General features: G+C 55.9%; 1 protein-coding gene across 1 annotated transcript in view; it reads left to right on the top strand.

Moving 5' to 3' along the window:
• Nucleotides 1–17500, top strand: part of PREX1 (phosphatidylinositol-3,4,5-trisphosphate dependent Rac exchange factor 1) — a 175510-nt gene that overhangs the window by 119492 nt on the left and 38518 nt on the right. Inside the window, exons 11-15 of the mRNA XM_040638439.1 lie at nucleotides 4510–4610; nucleotides 5955–6058; nucleotides 6252–6301; nucleotides 7869–7944; nucleotides 14410–14482. Of these exons, the coding sequence (XP_040494373.1) occupies nucleotides 4510–4610; nucleotides 5955–6058; nucleotides 6252–6301; nucleotides 7869–7944; nucleotides 14410–14482 (404 nt within the window). The remainder of the gene's footprint in view (nucleotides 1–4509; nucleotides 4611–5954; nucleotides 6059–6251; nucleotides 6302–7868; nucleotides 7945–14409; nucleotides 14483–17500) is intronic.

Genomic DNA, 17500 nt, shown 5'->3' with positions numbered 1-17500 from the left:
CAAAACGTGTCTGATTTATCTTCATAACTTTTGAGCGTTGGGCTTTGAGTCAGACTTGGATGCAAGCCCTGGTTCCTCTTCTAGCTGTGTGACTGTGGGCAAGTTTCTTAACCTCTCTGAGCTTCAGTAAATGACCAGTTAATGAGAAATAATCAAATACGCTTCACAGGATTGTCAGAGGCCTCCGTGAGAAAATGCGTGTGACGTGCTGAGCACCGTGCTGGCCAGAGTGACAGAAGTGTGCATGGGGGTGGCCTGTTTCTGCCCTGCTCCGAGACAGAACGCACAAAGAAAATAGATCTTGCGCAGACAGAATCGATTCATTCGTGCTTCCGTGCCGTTCGTTCAGTGTTTACTGAGCCCTTACTGTGTGCAGCAGGGAGCAGGACAGATGAACCCCTGTCCTCATGGAGCTAACTGTCCAGTGGGGAACCAGAAAATACACAAGTGGACAGCCACCGGCACCTCTCTGTGTTGAGGGGATTTCAGCGAGTGAACGGATGCTGAGTTAGCTTGATGTTAAGGAGGTGAGGAAATCGGGTGCTGTTTCAGCCAGGGTGGTCAGGAAGAGCCTCTCAGGGGAGGTGACATTTTAACCAAGCTCTAGATGATAAGCAAGAACCAGTCATGAGAAGATCGGGGAACAGCCTGCCTGGCAAAGGGAACAGCAGGTGTAAAAACCCCACGGCTGGAATGAGCCTTGAGTAAGTAATTAAGAGACAGCCAGGCCAGTGTGGCTAGAGCGAGGGAGTAGCCAGGGAGTGGGAGATGAGGCTGCGGGGGTTGGCAGGGGCCATTTCGGTCAGGGAAGGGGGATCGGGGGGTGGGTTTTATTCTGGGTGCCCTGGGGAGCCATTCAGAGTCTAATAAGCAGAAGAGTGGGATGAGGATGAGCTCATCACACAGGCTCTGGATGGAGGAACTGTCAGAGCTGTAAGAACTCAGGGGACAAGTGTAATGGTGTGACTGGCAGGGGCAGTCAGGGAAGGCTTCCTGGAAGGAGAATGCCTTTGGTTTCCCCCTTGCCAGAGGTTAGATGTCATTCATTGATGGATGTCTGCCGGAATAGAAGGTCTGAGGTGGGAGGGGCCTCGTGTCTCAGCTGCCTGCACACACAGGTGCAGGGTATCCGTGGGGAAGAGCCCATCAGTCATGATTTGTCGGACATTGCTGCGGGAAGCTTCTACAGGAATTCTTCAGGAAGCAGCTTCAGGCAGTGGAATTACAGGGACAGATATAAAACCCCCAGTCCTGCCCTCACGGAGGAGACAGGTGAGAACAAGGGGACTGCCGTACCGGGTGGTGAGTGGTACATTGGGCCTGAGCTCAGGGGACTGTCCCAGGGAGAAGGCAAAGACACACCCGTGTATCCCTGTGCCCAGCATTGGGCTTGACACGTGGTAGTGATTCTGGGGGTCAGGAGGGAAGGAGGGCAGACGCTGGGCACGTGCTAACTCAACCAGTGCCCCGTTGCCTGAATCCCAGACTCCCCACCAGCCTCGGCTGACCTTCTCTCTGTGTCCCCAGCTCAGTGCTCCCAGTTGCATCTCTCTGAACAGCTGGATCTTGCTGCTCTTCGTACCCAACGTCCAGCCACTGGCAGGTGGCTGGTTTCGCACCTTCCTTCTCACTCGGGGCCTTTGCATGTGCTCATCCCCTGCCTAGAACACCCTTCCTTGCCCCGGTGGAGGCACGCGGTGCCGCACTGACCTAGTGCAGTTCGCGCACGTGTTTTACGTGGGCCACATGGTGCTTTCAGGAAATTTGGGATTATATATCAACATTTAACAGTTGGGAGATTTCCCAGGAAATGCCGAATTTCCGGCTTCTCTTGGAAAGTAAGATGCTTTCGTCTTCCCATGTGGCCGTCGTCAGCTGTGTGGAGGGGTGGCTGGCGTCTTCAGGAGCCCCAGCCCTGGCTGGTTCAGCATAGCCTTAACCTGGCGCCTCCTCCTCCTCCTCTTCCTTTTTTTTTTTTTTTTTTTTTTTTTTGAGAGAGAGAGAAAGTGAGCAAATGCGAGGAGCGGGAGGCGCAGAGGGAGAGGGAGAGAGAGAATCTTAAGCAGGTTCCATGCCCAGCCAGATCCCGACACAGGCTCGATCTCACAACCCTGAGATCATGACCTGAGCCGAAATCAAGAGTCGGACGCTTCACCGACTGAGCCGCTCTGGCACCGCCAACCTGGCCCCTTCTGTTCGCTTCTAAGAGCTTGAGGTTCCTGCATTAGAGATGAGTTTTACCTGGTTTTGCACACCGGGTTCCAGCTTGAGATTTCATATGATGTGAGGGTTTACCTGCTGAATCCAGAAGGCCCTTGAGTGAACCACTTGCTGGAACGACCGTACTGAGGCCCAGAGGGGAGCGATGTCTTGTCCAAATTCGCCCAGCAAGCTGTGAACCTCCCTTGTTGCTCTAAAAAGGGGTAAGACTCAGCTCGGGGCAGAAACCTGGGGTCACAGTTGCTCTTCTCTGGGCTGCCTTCCTCCGTCCTAGCAGAAGACGCTGGGACACTGCCTGCCCCTCATCTGGCCACAGGGCGGCCGGTCAGTGCCAGAGGCGGCCCCCGACGGGACAGCTGGTGGGCAGCCGGATGCCGAGTCTCCAGCTTCCAAGAGTGGGCACTCAACATCTGTTCGCCTCCCTCCGCTGTTGGCAGCTTTCCCCTGGCTCTGAGTTTTGGGGCTTTGAGAATGAAACCAGGAGTGGAGGACCTAGAACAATCTCTTCCCCACCTGGGGCTCCCACCCCACAAAATAGATCCATTTCTTCTCTGTCTCCCCCCCCCCCCGCCCCCCTTGGCCTGCACCCGGGGCCCTTTGAATGCCTCGACACACACCACTACCTACACACGGGCGGGCTTTGCTCAGCCAAACACTGGGAAGCTAAAAATAGCCCTGCCCCCTCTGGCCCTGTAATTGGAGGCGGGACAGCTGGTTTCGATAAGCAGGAGAGCTCTGTGCTCTGGCCAGCTGCCACCTGCTTTCATTGAACACAGATTGTCTCGGTGCAAACAGCCCCGTTACCGGCTCTCCCTTTTCCTGCTGACTTGAGAGGGTTGAGCTCTGCACTGAGCCTGAGTGCGCCTCCAAGAGCAGGGACCTGGGGTCCGGCCGAGCCTCTACCCCCACTGGGTAGTCACGTTGGATCTGCCTGATTTCCTCGGGCTCGTGAGCCCTTCTTTCTCCCAGAGACCTTCCTGCCGAGCCTAGAACATTCCTTCTTGTTTGATGGCTCATTCCTTCCTGTGTTCAAGAAATGATTATTGAGGTCTACTGTGCTTTAGGTCCCCCCCAGGTGCTGGGGCTAGGGCTGTGAATAAGACCGACAAAAGTCCCTGTCGGCGTGGAGATTACTTTCTGGTGGGGCAGACGGCTGATAAACACATATATAAACCTGTACCAGTACAATTCCAGACAAGGATAAGTGCTAAAAAGGAAGCAAAACTGAGAGATGTGAGGATTGTGTGGGGAGCTGCTTTCGGTGAGAAGGAAGGACTTAACATGAGGAGCTGGGAGAGAGCGTTTCCAGGCAGAGGGAACAGTAACTGCAAAGGCCCCGAGGTAGGTAGGAGTCTCATCTTTTTGAAGAAGCAGAAGGTGGTGGGTATCGCTGAAACATAATAAGGGAAAGGTATAGGAGAGGAGATCTGTGAGGACGGCCGTTCACGTGGGGCGTTGTCATCACACAGGCAGAGGTCGGATCTTTTTCTGAGAGCAAGGGGGAAGCCCTCTGGAGAGTTTGACTAGGAGAATGACATGATCTGATCACCATGAGCTCTCTTGACTCTCCACAGTCATCTTTCTGGGCCCTTATTTCTTCCTGCCTGTTTGTTTCTTCCTTCCTTCTGCTCATCCATCCATGTTGCCATCCATCATCCCTTCCCCCACCCATCTGCCTGGGTCTTTCTCCATTTAGCGTCTGCCCATCCCCCCCATGCTCCCCTCCACCCCCTGCCCACTGGTCTTTCCAGCTACCTGCTCATTTGTCTATCAGGTCATCCATTCATCTACTCCCTATTCACTTACCTCCCCACTCATGTGTCCATCTGTCCATCTGTCCATCCATCTATCCATCCATCCTCCCATCCTCCCTCCCTTCCTACTTTCCTCCAGTCTATGCATCCATCCTCCTTCCCTCCCTCCTTGCCTCCCTCTCATCTACCCATCCATCCTCCCTTCATCTCTCCTTCCCTCCCTCCCTCCCATCCATCCATCTACCCTTCTTCCTTCTGTCTTATCCATCCATCCTTCCATCCATCCATGCACCCATCCAGTGCACCTGAGTCAGGGCCTGGGGTCTGGTCACACCCACCCCTCTGCCATTGGTCCTGGGAAAAAGCACAAGGTCTCAGCACAACCCCCAGGGCTCTGGGCCCCCAAGCTTTGCTTTCCTGTGGGACATTCTAGCTGTCCTTTACAGGAGTGGGTTGGGCCAAGCCAGTTTGGTGCTGGTCCCTGTGTTCCCAAGACTGGGGAGGTTCTCTCAACGGCATCTTATGTTCCTGGCAGTGAGTTTGTTGCCTGGCTTCTGGAAATTGGTGAAATCAGCAAGACCGAAGAAGGAGTCAACTTGGGCCAGGCCCTGTTGGAGAACGGTATAATCCACCATGGTGAGTGGGGGCTGGGCCCGGGCAGCCCCAGGGGGAGGCACAGGTCAGACCTCAGCAGTGTTGTGCTCCCCCTAACACAGGGGGTGTCGCTAGCCTCCTGTGCAGCCGCCCCGTTCCCTGGGCACAGTGTGGCCTCGGGACGCGGATGCCCTTACAAATCGGCTCACAGGGCCGGAAAGCCCTGCCCTCACCTGGGACACCAGCAAAGCAGGGACACCTCGAAAAGTCCTTTCAAAAAAGGGCAAGAGCCATTTATGTTTTAGTCATTCTTCAGCCAATCTTTATTGAGTGCGTGTTAGGTGCCCGGCACTGTGCACACAGCAGAGAACAGGCCAGATGAAACCGTCCTCATGGGGCCGATGTTCTGGTCAGAGGGGAAGGTGATGAACGAAGTGAAATCTGTGTGTATCCAGGTGGCTATCAGTGCCGGGCGGGGGAGAGAAGGAAGGGGTTGGCAGTCAGTTTTGAATAGGGGTTTGGAAGGCCTCTCCGAGAAGGTGCCCTGAGAGAGCAAGGGGCCGGGTAGCACCCGGGTTTTAGGCCGAGGGAACAGCAGGTGCAGAGTCCCCGCAGGAGAGTAAGCAGGTGTCCAGGGAGCCGCAGGGCGGCCGGTGCTTCCGTGGGAGCGGGCGTGGGCGCTGCCAGGAGACACGGTGGGCGGGCTCGGGGCCGGGGATAGTGGGGAGGGGATGAGGTCCGGGGCCGTTGGAGGGATAGTGGGGTCTTTGGCTTTTACTTGCAGTGAGATAGGTAGCTGCGGCTGAGTGCCGGGAGGCCCTGCCAAGACTCAGACTTGTGCAGGATTCCTCTGGCCGCCACGTGGGCAGCAGGGGACCGGGCGAGGGGCCGTGATGTTCCAGACGGGAGATAACGGTGGCTCGGAGCAGGCTGGGGTGTGGAGTCAGACTGTTAATGTTTTGAAGGCAGAGCCCCCAGGATCTGCTAATGGATCCATGGTGGGGAGGGCCAGAAAGAAGCAGCAAGGGCACCCCAAAGCCATCGTATAGAGAGGGTTTCATAAATCCTGATTGTGTAAGACCACACCCCGGCACCCACAGTCCCAACACATGCTTTGGTGAACTAGCACCGTGGAGGTGCTGGGCCAGATGGGTCCCAGTGCAGGCTGGGTCAGGGCATTTCTGGGCCCCTCTTGAGACCTGTAGGTGCCCCGGCCCCAAGCGGCAGGGCTCAGCAGGGCCTCAGGCAGAGCAGGGGGACCTGGTTTCCACAGAGGAGTGAGGGCAGGGGTTCAGCGAGATTGCGCGTGGCACAGACCCTGGCCGAGTGCAGGGCGGTGATGGGCGGGGATGGGCCCAGCCTCACCGGCCCCCTGCGTCCCTCCAGTGTCTGACAAGCACCAGTTCAAGAACGAGCAGGTGATGTACCGCTTCCGTTATGATGACGGCACCTACAAGGCCCGGAGTGAGCTGGAGGACATCATGTCCAAGGTAGGGACGCCGCCCGACCCCACGACCCTGATCCCACCATCACTGCAGAGCAGGCCTGCACCCCAGTGGCCTGTGATCGTCCCCCTCCCCCACCGGCCTGCTCTGTCCTGAGAGCCATCTCTCCCAGCAGCCCGGACTCGGAGGCTCCTGAAGGTTGTGGCCTGATCCCAGACACCCCCTTTTTCTCTTTCAGGGTGTGAGACTTTACTGCCGCCTTCACAGCCTCTACACCCCCGTGATCAAGTAAGTTACCTTCTCCCAGCTCTACTTTCACCTCTGCCTCTTCTCAGCTGGCTGGCCTTGGGCTGGTAACTTAACCTCTCTGAGCCTCAGTCGCTATCTCCATCAAATGGGGCTAATCATCGCCTCCATTGTCCATGTTTGTCCTTAGGGTTAAGTGAGCCAATCTGTGGGAGACGCTGCAGTGCGGTGGTGACGGGTGTCCGTTCTGGAGCCAGTTTGAGTCTCAGCTGCTAGTTACCAGCTGCGTGACTTTGGGCAGAGTTACTTAGCCTCCTGGTGCCTCAACATTTTCCTCTGTGGAATGGGGATGATAATAAGATCCACCCCGGGGCCTTTGCACTGCTATTCCCTCCACTTGGAATGCTCTTCCCTTACCTATGTGCATATTTACTCCCTCACTTCCTTCAGATGTCTCCAAATCAGAGGGGCTTCCCTGCCCACCTCTCTAAAGCATCACCGTCTGGTCTGCACTGTCCTCCTTACTTCACTTTGGCTTTCTTCTTGGAACTTGTTAGTGGTTGACATATTACATATTTATTTTTTATTGATATGCTGTCTTTCTTTACCACTGAACTGTGAACTCACCAAGGGCAGGGAGTTTGCTCACTGCTGTGTCCCCAGACCCTTGCCCAGTGTCTAGAGCGCTGCTGTCCTGTAGCCCTTTCCACACTGATAGCTGTGCTCTGTGGCTGTGGGGTCAAGTACAGTAGCCATGACTCACATGTGGCTTTCAGACCCTTGAGATGGAGGAATGTGATTTTAAGTTTGATTTAATATTCATTGATGGACAAATGGGTACATATTGGAGAGCGCAGGTCAAGGGCAGAGTAGCCCTGAATGAATGTTTGTCAAGTTGAAAGGTAATTAACATCTTTGGCCTCTGATTCTGCATCTGTGAAATGGGCATAAGAAGAGCTCACGCCTCTTGGGTTGCTATGAAGATTACATCTGAATGATGCCCGGTGCATAGTGAGGGCCGTATAAATGCCAGCGACTGGTTGTTTTCTTTATTATGAAGCTATGGTTATGGATGAAGGGACGGAGAGGGTGACCTCATTCTTACCCAGCTGCACATTCCTCTGCACCCTGTCCTGACGGCTCGTGTCCACTCTTAGAGAGGCAGAGGGGATTCCAGCATTTGCTGGCCTCGTTGGGGATCAGGCCTGGGAATCCCTCGCCTCTCTAGATCTGCCTCTGCTTCCTCGGTCCGGCCCCGGCCCTTGCGAGAAGGGCCCCCTGATCAGCCCCAGAGAAGGAAGTGGCAGGGGCCAGTGTGCCTGTGGCCTGCCAGCTCCCCAGTTCCTAAAAGTCTGAGACAAACTCCCCAGCTGGACTTTGTCATCAGTCTCAGCATGGCTGGTCACGTAAACTCCTGTTTGCCAGCTTCGAAGCCCGAGACATGGTTGCAGTCTGACTGCAAGGTTAGCGCGACCCTCCATACCAGCGCTTGGGGGGGGGGAGTTTAGACTCCACGCACGTCAGAGCCTGTGCCTGGGGAGAGACCCGGGGGCCCGATTCCCACCCCTGTGCTCCCCGATGTGCTAATGTGTGCTCCCTCCCCCTGCAGAGACCGCGATTACCACCTGAAGACGTACAAGTCCGTGCTGCCCGGGAGCAAGCTGGTGGACTGGCTGTTGGCTCAGGTGAGCTCTCCCCCTGACCCCTGGGAGCATCTGCTCGCTCTGCCCGCCACTGAGCAGCGGGCCGGGCTGTGGGCCTCGACGTTTCTTCAAACCATTTTTTCTCTAGTTTTTACTCCTATAAAATATACATCTTGCTTAACTGTCGTCACCAGTGTTTAGCATGCAGTTCATGGCATGACGTCCCCTCACATCGCTGTGCAGCCGTCCCCACCTTCCCTCTCCTAGAGCTCTTTTCATCTTGCAGAACTGAAACCCTGTGCCCGGTCAACGCCAGCTCCCCACTCGCCCCTCCCTGCGGCCCCTGGCAACCTCACTTCCACTTTCTGTCTCTAGGAGCTTGGCTGTGCCAGGGACCCCGCGTGAGCGGGATCACCCAGCTGTTGTCCTGCTGTGGCTGGCTGATGGCGCTCAGTGTCATGTCCTCAGGGCCATCCATGTGGTGGCCTGGGACAGAATTGCCTTCTTTTGCCAGGCCGAATAATATTCCATTGCATGTATCGCCCACATTTTATTTATCAGTTACTTAATATTATCCGTCTATTAGTGTCTATTTCACAGACGCTTGGCTTGCTGCCACCCGGAAGCTTCCAGGTAAAACTGGCACAGTCCCGGCTGAGCTGGGACAAGTTGGTCTCATGCTCGAGCACCAGATCAGAGCCTCCGCAGTTACTCCTTTCACAGAAGTTGCCAGGGGGCAGGGGCTGGGCAGAGGCTTGGAAAGTCCACGCGTCGGTTTTGCTCCAACTTCCCAAAGGCGTTTGCTCCACTGAGATGCCGCAGACACTTCTGTCTGCCTACCTCCGATGCTTTGTGGCTGCTGCTCCCTTGGCGCTTTCTCTGGGCCTGGCCCTGGCTGGGTTTTGTGCCTTACCTCGTTGAGTCCTCCAACCCATTTATAGACAGGGCAACTGGCACCCAGAGAGGCCGAGCACTTGGTTCAAGGGTACACAGCCCGGTAGCGGCACAGCTGGAATTGGGATGGGCCCGTCTCACCCGGCTTGTACCTCGGTTCTGCGAACTTTTCAGGGAGCTCGCAAGACTGTTCATTTGTAGTCTGTAAAAAGACCGTATTGGCTCCAAAGACGAGGAGACAACTGTGAAATCAAAATGGATAAATGTTTAAACATTTACAGAGCGCAGGTTTACGTCAGCCTCCTTAATTGTTACATTTAGCATTCATAAAAACCTCGTTCCATTTGAAAACAATTTGCTGGCGGGACTTTCGCATGTCGCACAATTCCCGATGATGGCCTAGAAATCGTAGCCAATCTGTAAAGTGAATGTTTCTTGGCGCCAAATCACTTCAAAAGCAGGTTTAGAAAAATCCTTGAAACATTTTTTTCAGGCCCAAGCAGCATATTAAATGTAGGATGTGGGTGTGTTTTAATAGGTTTGCTGTGGTGTGGGATGCTAAGACCCGGGAGGTCTTGAGACAGCCCCGGATTTGTATTCGGTTTTGCACATCTGGAAGGGGCAGAGCGCTAACCACTGTGCAAGACTGCCTCCTCCCCCAGGCTCCTGTGAAGCCAGCCCGGAGCACGTGCTTTATTGATAGCCGGCCGACCTGGGTCGGATCCCAGCTGTGCGTCTTCCTAGTGGGGTGATCTTGGACAAGCCTGTTAGCCTCTCTGTGCCTCCCTTTCCACACCTGGAAAATGAAGCTCAAAACAATACCTTTCCCGTTAGATTATTTTGAGGATTCAATGAGTTAATCACGTAAAATGCTCAGACTGGCACCTGGCACAGAGTAATTGCTCAGTAAATGCGACTCTTATTATAATTCCTCATCTCCTGCACAGGGGACTCCAGGTGGCTCCAAATTACATGCAGTGCGGACGGCTGAAGAATCTGCAGAGGGGTATGGGGGCGCAGGGACGCTAAGATCAGGAAACAACCTGCTTGGGGGGAAGGGCAGATGCACAGAGTCCCGCCTCTGGCGTGTGCGGCCACAGGTGAGGGTGACACGGGGTGATTTGTGGTTTAGGTTCTTTGCTTGGAGCCCAGACGTGCCTGGGTCCGGGCTCTCTGAACCAGCTGCTTCTCCCCACCTCGGCCCTTTCTGTGGCCTCGTGTTTCCCAAGCCCCAGTGGTATCCACGGCCATGTGGGGGTTTCAAAGCATGATGTGGACTTTGCCCTAAGGGGCGAATCCCAGGCCTGAGTTGGGAGTGAGGCGGCTCGCTGCAATGGTGAGACGTCAGTGGGTCCGAGAGATGTCTGGAGATGGGGTGCAGGGCATGCAGTGCTGTGGGGTGGGATGGGGAGCAAGGATGCGTCCTGGGGCTTTGGTGCGCCCGGGGGCTGGAAGTACCCTTTACAGTGATGAGAAGACGGCGGAGAAAACCCCTGGGTGCCTGGGAAAATCAAGAGTTGTCCTCTGGTGCAGGAAGGCGCTGTCTTTGGGGTGCCCGCTGGACTTCCCAGGGGGTGGGTGGAGGATGGGGCAGGGTCGGCATGCCTGGCGCTCGGGTGGCATCTGCCCTGCGGACGCTCTGTTCCTTGTCAGCTCTGGCAGTATTGAAATGAGCAGTCAGGAGAGCGTGTAGACCAATTCAACAAGAGGGCCCGTTAACTCCTCCCTTTGAACACCTACTGTGTACCAGGCACCGTTTTAGGGTTCTGGGGACACAGCAGGCTGGTGGCTCAAGGCGCTGGCAGAGGACACAAAGCATCCTCAGGGACATGGCAGGAGCCCTGGCCGCAACCTTCGGCAACTAACGTGTCCTTTTAGAGCCTCAGTTTCCCTAACGTGGTGGTGGGGGGAAGCGTCTGGCTCTGAAAGGATTCCTTTCTCAATGGTGCAACCTAGGGCGAGTGCGAGCACATCTGTGCCCCAGTTTCTTCTTCTGTTCAATGGGAGTAAGGAGTGTGATTGCCTCTGGGTTGACACTCAAGACTGGGTGAGATTGTGCAGCGCCTGGCTCGCTGCGAGTCAGTGAGAGGCATCCTTGGACGTTGTCCTGGGGTTTCCCAAGTCACGGGCAGGGAGCCTCCCGCAGCCCTGTCCGTTACCCCCCGGGAGTGGTCCATCACCCAGCCCAGCTCTGCCCCTGCTGCCTGCATCCCAGGTGGTTCTCGATAGAGATGTTTTGTGGCCCACTGAGCGCTAGATGCCCTGGGGAGACAGGTAACCTTGACGGCCACCACTGCTGCCCACGTGGAGCCGATGTTCTAGTGAGAGACGCACCTTAAACCATAGTCACATATCTGGAGGAACCCCAGCACCGGGAACAGTTGGTGCTGATTCTCCCGAGAGCAGTGGCGTGAAGGGATGAGTTTGTTTCAGACTGTGACAGGTGCAGCCCCAGTATCATACAAGGTCATGAGAGTGTAACGGGATGAACATTTGTTGAGAGGATGTGCGGGGGTGGGGGACTACTTTAGGGTGTCCTCTGAGGAGCTGACTTGGACACTGAGACCTAAAAAGCCAGGACGGGGCATTCCAGGGGGAGGAAAGAGCAAATGCAAAGGCCCTGAGGTGGAGGCATATAGTTTGTGAAAGGACTAGCAAGGAGGCCAGTGTGGCTGGAGCCCCAGCACGGGGGCTAGTGGGTGGCTGGGGGAGATGAGGGGAGCATGGCAATGGCGGTGCGGTGGCCAGGGCTGTGTGTGCTCGTGCCTTCCTCCGGGAGGGAAGAAAATGATGATTTGAGCTTTTCCCACAACTTGGCGGGATGTGGGGTAGGGAGCTTACTTTTCAGGTGTCCAGGGACGGCGTATTCCATGGCTCACTTGAGAATCCTGCTGTTGTTCTAACTTTAGGAACCTCCCTGTGGGTCATCCCAGGGCTCTGTGGGAAAGGGGGCAGGGCTGGGCTGGGAGCCCAGACTGTGAGTGCCTCCAAAAGCCAGGTGGGCTCCAGACGCCTGCTGGGGCCTCCCAGGCTGCAGATCCGGGGCCTGCTGGCCACCTGGATCCCGGCTGTGCCTCCCCTGCTGGCCCCACACAGCTGGGGGGCTGCTGCTCTGGATGCAGCCTCCCTCACGGACGGCCACCTCCCCTGGCAGGGCTCTGTGCACACAGCCCTCCGGCTGCTGGCCGGGGGTCCCACAGGAGAGATTTGTCTTCCTCGAGTCGGCCAGTGCATGCAGTCCTGCGGCCAGTGGCTTTGCCAGGCCCCGTGCCCTGAGTCTGAGCCGCAAGCCTCGGCAGGCTGAGTCCGGCAGCCCCTGGCATTTGTTTCTCCTTTAGCTGGGAAATTCCCTCCCCACCCCTCGGCTGCCGGCGGAGGCGCGGGGGGACAGTCGAGGAGACTGCCTCTCAAAACAGCTTCTCACTTTGGGAGTCCTTTAAATGAGAGGTCGTCGGGCCTTGTGGCCATCTGAGTGTGGTTGAAGCTCACTGACCTGTGACCACAGGCTCCAGCATGATTTGGCCCCTGCTGACAGCATCTTTATTCAATCGCCAAGTATTTATTAAGCACCTCCTGTATGCCAGGCCTAAGTTCTAAGCCCTCGGGATTCCGCAGGGAACACAGCAGTTCAAACTCCTTGTCCTCATGGAGCTTGCTCACCCCCTCCCTGGTGGCCAGACTGCCTTTTGTGCCACAGGCTTCGTCCCACCCCTGGACCTTTGTCCGTGCTGTTTTCTCTGCCTGTCACTCAGCCGCTCCCCCCAGCCCCCGTCCCCAACTGCACCACACAACTCCCACGATTTCCCTGATGAACTGAGATCGTTGGGTTTGCAAGAACCAGAAACAGACTTGGGCTAACTTAAGGAGAGTGGGAAAGAAAAGAAGGCGGTTCATAGAAGGGTAAAGACCCCCCAGAGTCAGGGAGACCCAGAAGCCAGGCTTAAAAAGAATCGGCACCAGGCAGGGGCGCCTGGGTGGCACAGCGGTTAAGCGTCTGCCTTCGGCTCAGGGCGTGATCCCAGGGTCCTGGGATCGAGCCCCGCATCAGGCTCCTCTGCTATGAGCCTGCTTCTTCCTCTCCCACTCCCCCTGCTTGTGTTCCCTCTCTCGCTGGCTGTCTCTATCTCTGTCGAATAAATAAATAAAAAATCTTTAAAAAAAAAAAAAAAAAGAATTGGCACCAGGCGATGCCCAGCTTCTTGGGAGTGGGAGCTGAGGGCACCTTCTTCAGGGCACTGCTCTCAGGGAGAACCACACCGACCGTTCCCTGTCCTTGGGTTCCTCCTGCTACGGGTCGTGTTGCTGGGGCAGGGAGCGTCACCTGGGGCAGGGAACGTCACTGTAGCTTTGCACGGACCATGTGTCCTCAACCTGGTCTGGGTTGGTGGGGGGCGGGTGGGTGGTAGTGAAAAACTCTGAGGGGCTGTCCCACTACGATGACATTCCACAGGGGAGAGTCGGGCCCAAAGGCGGGCCCAGTAGGCCATGACCGTTGATACTTCAGTTTTGGGTTGGCTGTTACTTCCTTGGAAAAGCCCTGAGATGAACCAGACTTCCGTTGTACTAGTTAGGAGTGTGTTCATTTGCAAGAACAGAAAACCCAACTAAACAGTGGCCCAAGCAGATAATTGTGCCCCATACCAGTCACATGTCACATGTGAAGCAGATAATTGTGCCGCATAGCAGTCACATGCCACATGGCAAGAACGTTCCATCCTTCACTCTAGCCTCAGTGTTGTCTGCCACCGTGGTCACTGGATAGCCCCTTAGCCCTACATATGTCACTTCCTCCTATGACTTTGTGCTTGGTAGGGGAGTGTGGTACTGCTCTTCCTTTTTATGAGGGAGGAAGGTATTTTCCAGAATTCCCTGGTAGCCTTCCCCAGGTGTCACTGGCTATAGCTAGGTCATTAGGATTCGGACTTCATTGCCCGTATCAAAGACCCAGCTACAGGGGCTGATACAAATCACGGGTTGATCTTCCTTTGCTCTGAGAGGAGCCTAGAGGTGGGTGGTCTAGAGCTGCTAGGGTGGCCTCATGAGACCTCTGGGGACCACACTCTCTCTCTCTTCTGCTTTGCCATCCTTAGCATGTTTTGATCCCGGGTCATATTATGGTCTAGGATGACTGCAGGAGCTCCAGCCATCACATCTTTGTTCCAAGGAGGAGGAAGAAAAAAGAAGGGCCAGGGACAAAGGATTTTTCCAGAGCTCCCTACCAGTGATTTCTGAGTATATCTCATTGGCCCCCTCTAGCTGTGATTTCTAGATGGATGCCTTGCCGTCTTCAGCAGTGATAGTTTCATTACTGGTGTGGTATGGGGGAGGGGGAGAGGGTTATTGCTAGGCAGCCAACAATATCTGGCACAGAAAATCTCCCTTTCTCCTTTGTTTATGGCACAATACACAGTGGATTTATCCCAACTACTCTTACTTTTCTTGTGGGGTGTATTCACAATAGTCATTGACACGTTCGGTCAGTACGACAGTGCCTAAAATAGACACAGATCCCTGCCCCCACGGAGCCTCCATTCCAGGTGGGCTTTTCACAGCCTCGCTCAGCCCCTCTGATGTTGGGTCACCTAACACCCTCCCCTTCCTGTTCCGTTCCAGGGTGACTGCCAGACGCGGGAGGAGGCGGTGGCACTTGGCGTGGGCCTGTGTAACAACGGCTTCATGCACCACGGTAATCTGCCCCTTCCCTTCAGCCCAGCCTCTGGGGGGGGGGGGGCTGTCCTGGAACAGAAAAGCTAGTAGGGAGCCTGGTCCCTGGGGCATTTTATGGGTGGGGGGTGAGGGGAACTGAGGCCCAGAGAAAGCAAATGGTGGGGCTGGAGGCCACTTAGCCTGCCCACGGGGGAGCGCAGGTGAGATGCTGGCTCTGTGGGCCCGTAGACCTTGGGGAGTTTGGGGTGGCTCAGGAATCTTACCCCCCCCCCACTTCTGCACCGATGGCTACATCACCTCAGGGGTTCAGTAGGGACCAAGATGGCTGGAAATGCTTGGCTGGAAAAATGGACTGGACTTGAGGTCAAATCTGTGGGCTTCCTGGGCCCTTCTCCTGGATGGGACGTGACCTCTGGGTGGGCAGGGAGGCCGGATCATGCAGGCCCGGCCCGCGGGCTTCCAGGGGGAGGAGAGGAGAGGGGTCTGAGGGGACAGAGGGCAGGCAGGTTGTAAGTGAGAGAGGAAGGGAGCCGGGCAGGGACGTTTGCACCGCTTTGCCCGGCCTCACCCCTTAGATAGGTCACTCTCCTTCCCATCGGAGAAACACTGAAGAGGGTCAGAGAGGTGGGCTGTCCTGGGATGATCCTGAATTGGGAAGGTGGGCATAAGGAAGGAGAAACTGGTTCTGCTGTCACCATTTCACATTCAAACAGAAGTTAATACGCTGTGTGCCTGGCCTCCTGAGCGCTCCCCATGTATTAATTAGTTTAATCCTGAAACGATCCTTTGATGTTGGTATTAATATCATCCCTGTCTATAAATGAGGAATTGGAAGCCCAGATAGTTAAGAGACTTGCTCAAGGTCACACAGCAAGTAGGAGCTGGGATTTGAACCCAGGCAGGCGGGCTTCACACTGAGCTCTGTGACCTTCCCACTGGCCGGCCCAGGACGGGTAGACTTAACTCCCACTAAGGAGCCTTTCTTCTCCTTCCAGAACATTCCCCGGGGCCGTGGCTCTTGCCGTTTCCCTGGCCTGGGGTGCCCTACCCACCTCACGCCCCCGACTTGCTCAATTTTTCTGTTTGGTTCACGTCTCCCGAGGCCTCCCCAAACACCGCTGCCTAATGGCTCCTCTCCTTCGTCGCTCTGTGCTTAGCTCAGATTCACACTTCTTCATAGAGCTGTTCTCTCCCTGTCAGACTAATCCCACGCTTCCCTAGTGTCTTCGTTCATGCTGCTCTTCTCCAGCCCTTGCGTGCCTGGTGCAGGCACCGTGCTAGGCTCCGGGGACGGAGCGGTGAACAAGGCAGATGAGAGTTCCGTCCTCGGGAGCTCACAGCCTAGTGCATGTGCGTGCACGTGTGTGTGCGAATCAAGCAATGAAGTCAGTCCATGTTCTGGAGCAGTATGGGCATGTGAGGAGGACTTCGGCTTTTACTCCAGTGCAGTGGGAGTCCTGACAGGGTTCTGAGCAGAGGACGGCTGTGGAGGATGTCTGCGGTGGGGGGTGGGGGGTGGAAGTAGAGAGGCCAATACAGAAGCGACTCTGACTCCAGGGGACGGTTGATGTGGCTTGGGCCCTGGTGGTGGCAGTGAAGGGGTGAGACTCTGGAAGGTCTTTTGGCCATTCCTTCTCCCAGCTTCTGCGTTGTGCTCTCAGAGGTCAGCAAACCCTTTCTGCAAAGGGCCAGACAGTAAATATTTTAGGCTTTGTAGGCCATAGGGTCTATTACAGCCCAACTCTGCTGTCGTAGCATTAAAGCCGCTATGCAGTTTTTAAATAAGTGAGCGTGGCTATGTGTCAATAAAACTTTATTTAGAAACACAGGCAGTGGGCCATAGTTTTCCACCCCTAGTCTAGCTGCTGGGTTTGCTGTCCCTTCGACAGGATGACAGGTGTGCCAGTGAGATGACAGGTCGCCAGGCACATCCCCTGCCTTGTAGCCAGCAGGCCTTGTTCCTGCCCTGACTCGGCTGACTCCCAATAAGCCTGTGCCCCTCTGTGGGCCCCCATTTCTTTATCTTTCCATTGGATCCCTTCCTCCTCTGAGGTCAGCATATCCATGGCTCTGTGGGGTTAGGGGTTAGGACGCACTCCCAGCTGCCCATTTCACCAGCTGAGAAGGGTAGGTCAGGCCCAGCCAGGGTCATTTCCGTCCATCAGCTCCTCTCCGCAAAGTCCCTCATTCCCAGAAGCTGCTCTGTTCCCTGCGGGGCCCTCTGACAGCTCCATCCTTCCCGCCAATCAGCTGGGCAGAACCTCTCATTTGTGGGTGAGAGTAATGAGGAGTCCACCCCAGCTGCTATTCTGGGAAGGCTGCTGGCTGAGGACATTCTGTGAGGGGGGGGGGTGACTCCCAGGCAGCGCCAATACCCGCGGGGCCCCTCAGGGAGAGAAATTGCAGGGCGTGGCCCCTGCTCCCCTGTTCCCCGCCACGAACTCAGAAATAAGCTAAAATAGGAAAGGGCCAAATCCCAGGGTTGTGGCTGCTGCAAAGTGCAGGTTAGGGTGCAGGGTGGAGGGTGGAGGTGGGGCCCGGGCGGCACCTCCCGCGGCGCCTGACCCGAGCTCCCAGGCCCTGAGGTGTCCTTTAGGCACATATGGGGAAACTGAGGCTCAGCGTCTCATCCCCCGCCCCTCTGGACGTTGGTGCTGTTAGGATCCCCACAGATGGGCAGGGCGAAGAGGACATGAAGTTGGGCAGGGGCTGGCAGGGGTTTGAACTTGGCCAGTGGCCTTGAGTGAAGCCTACATCAGTGAGTGGGGGGACCTCACCTGACTGAGGTCCTGGACTCTGGGGTTCCAGCTGTTTCCCTGAACATTCCAGCCAAGACACAGCATCGTGCTTCCTCCTTCCACTCCCAGAGGCTGTCAGCCTCATGTTTACAGTGGAGGTGAAGCCAGCCGGCCCCCGGGGCCTGGCTCCCCAGCTCTGGGCAAAGTAGCAATTTGTGTGTCTGTTTTCTCCAAAGAGGTGATGGGGTGGCCGGAGGGAGACACAAACAGCTCGATGTCCTGGGAAAGAAGGAGAAAGA

Source organism: Ursus maritimus, unplaced genomic scaffold (genome assembly GCF_017311325.1).
Source record: "Ursus maritimus isolate PB19 unplaced genomic scaffold, ASM1731132v1 scaffold_22, whole genome shotgun sequence".
In the NCBI taxonomy this organism is placed as follows: Eukaryota; Metazoa; Chordata; class Mammalia; order Carnivora; family Ursidae; genus Ursus; species Ursus maritimus.
Note: the sequence above shows the minus strand (reverse complement) of the source record. Positions and strands in the feature narration are given on the sequence as shown.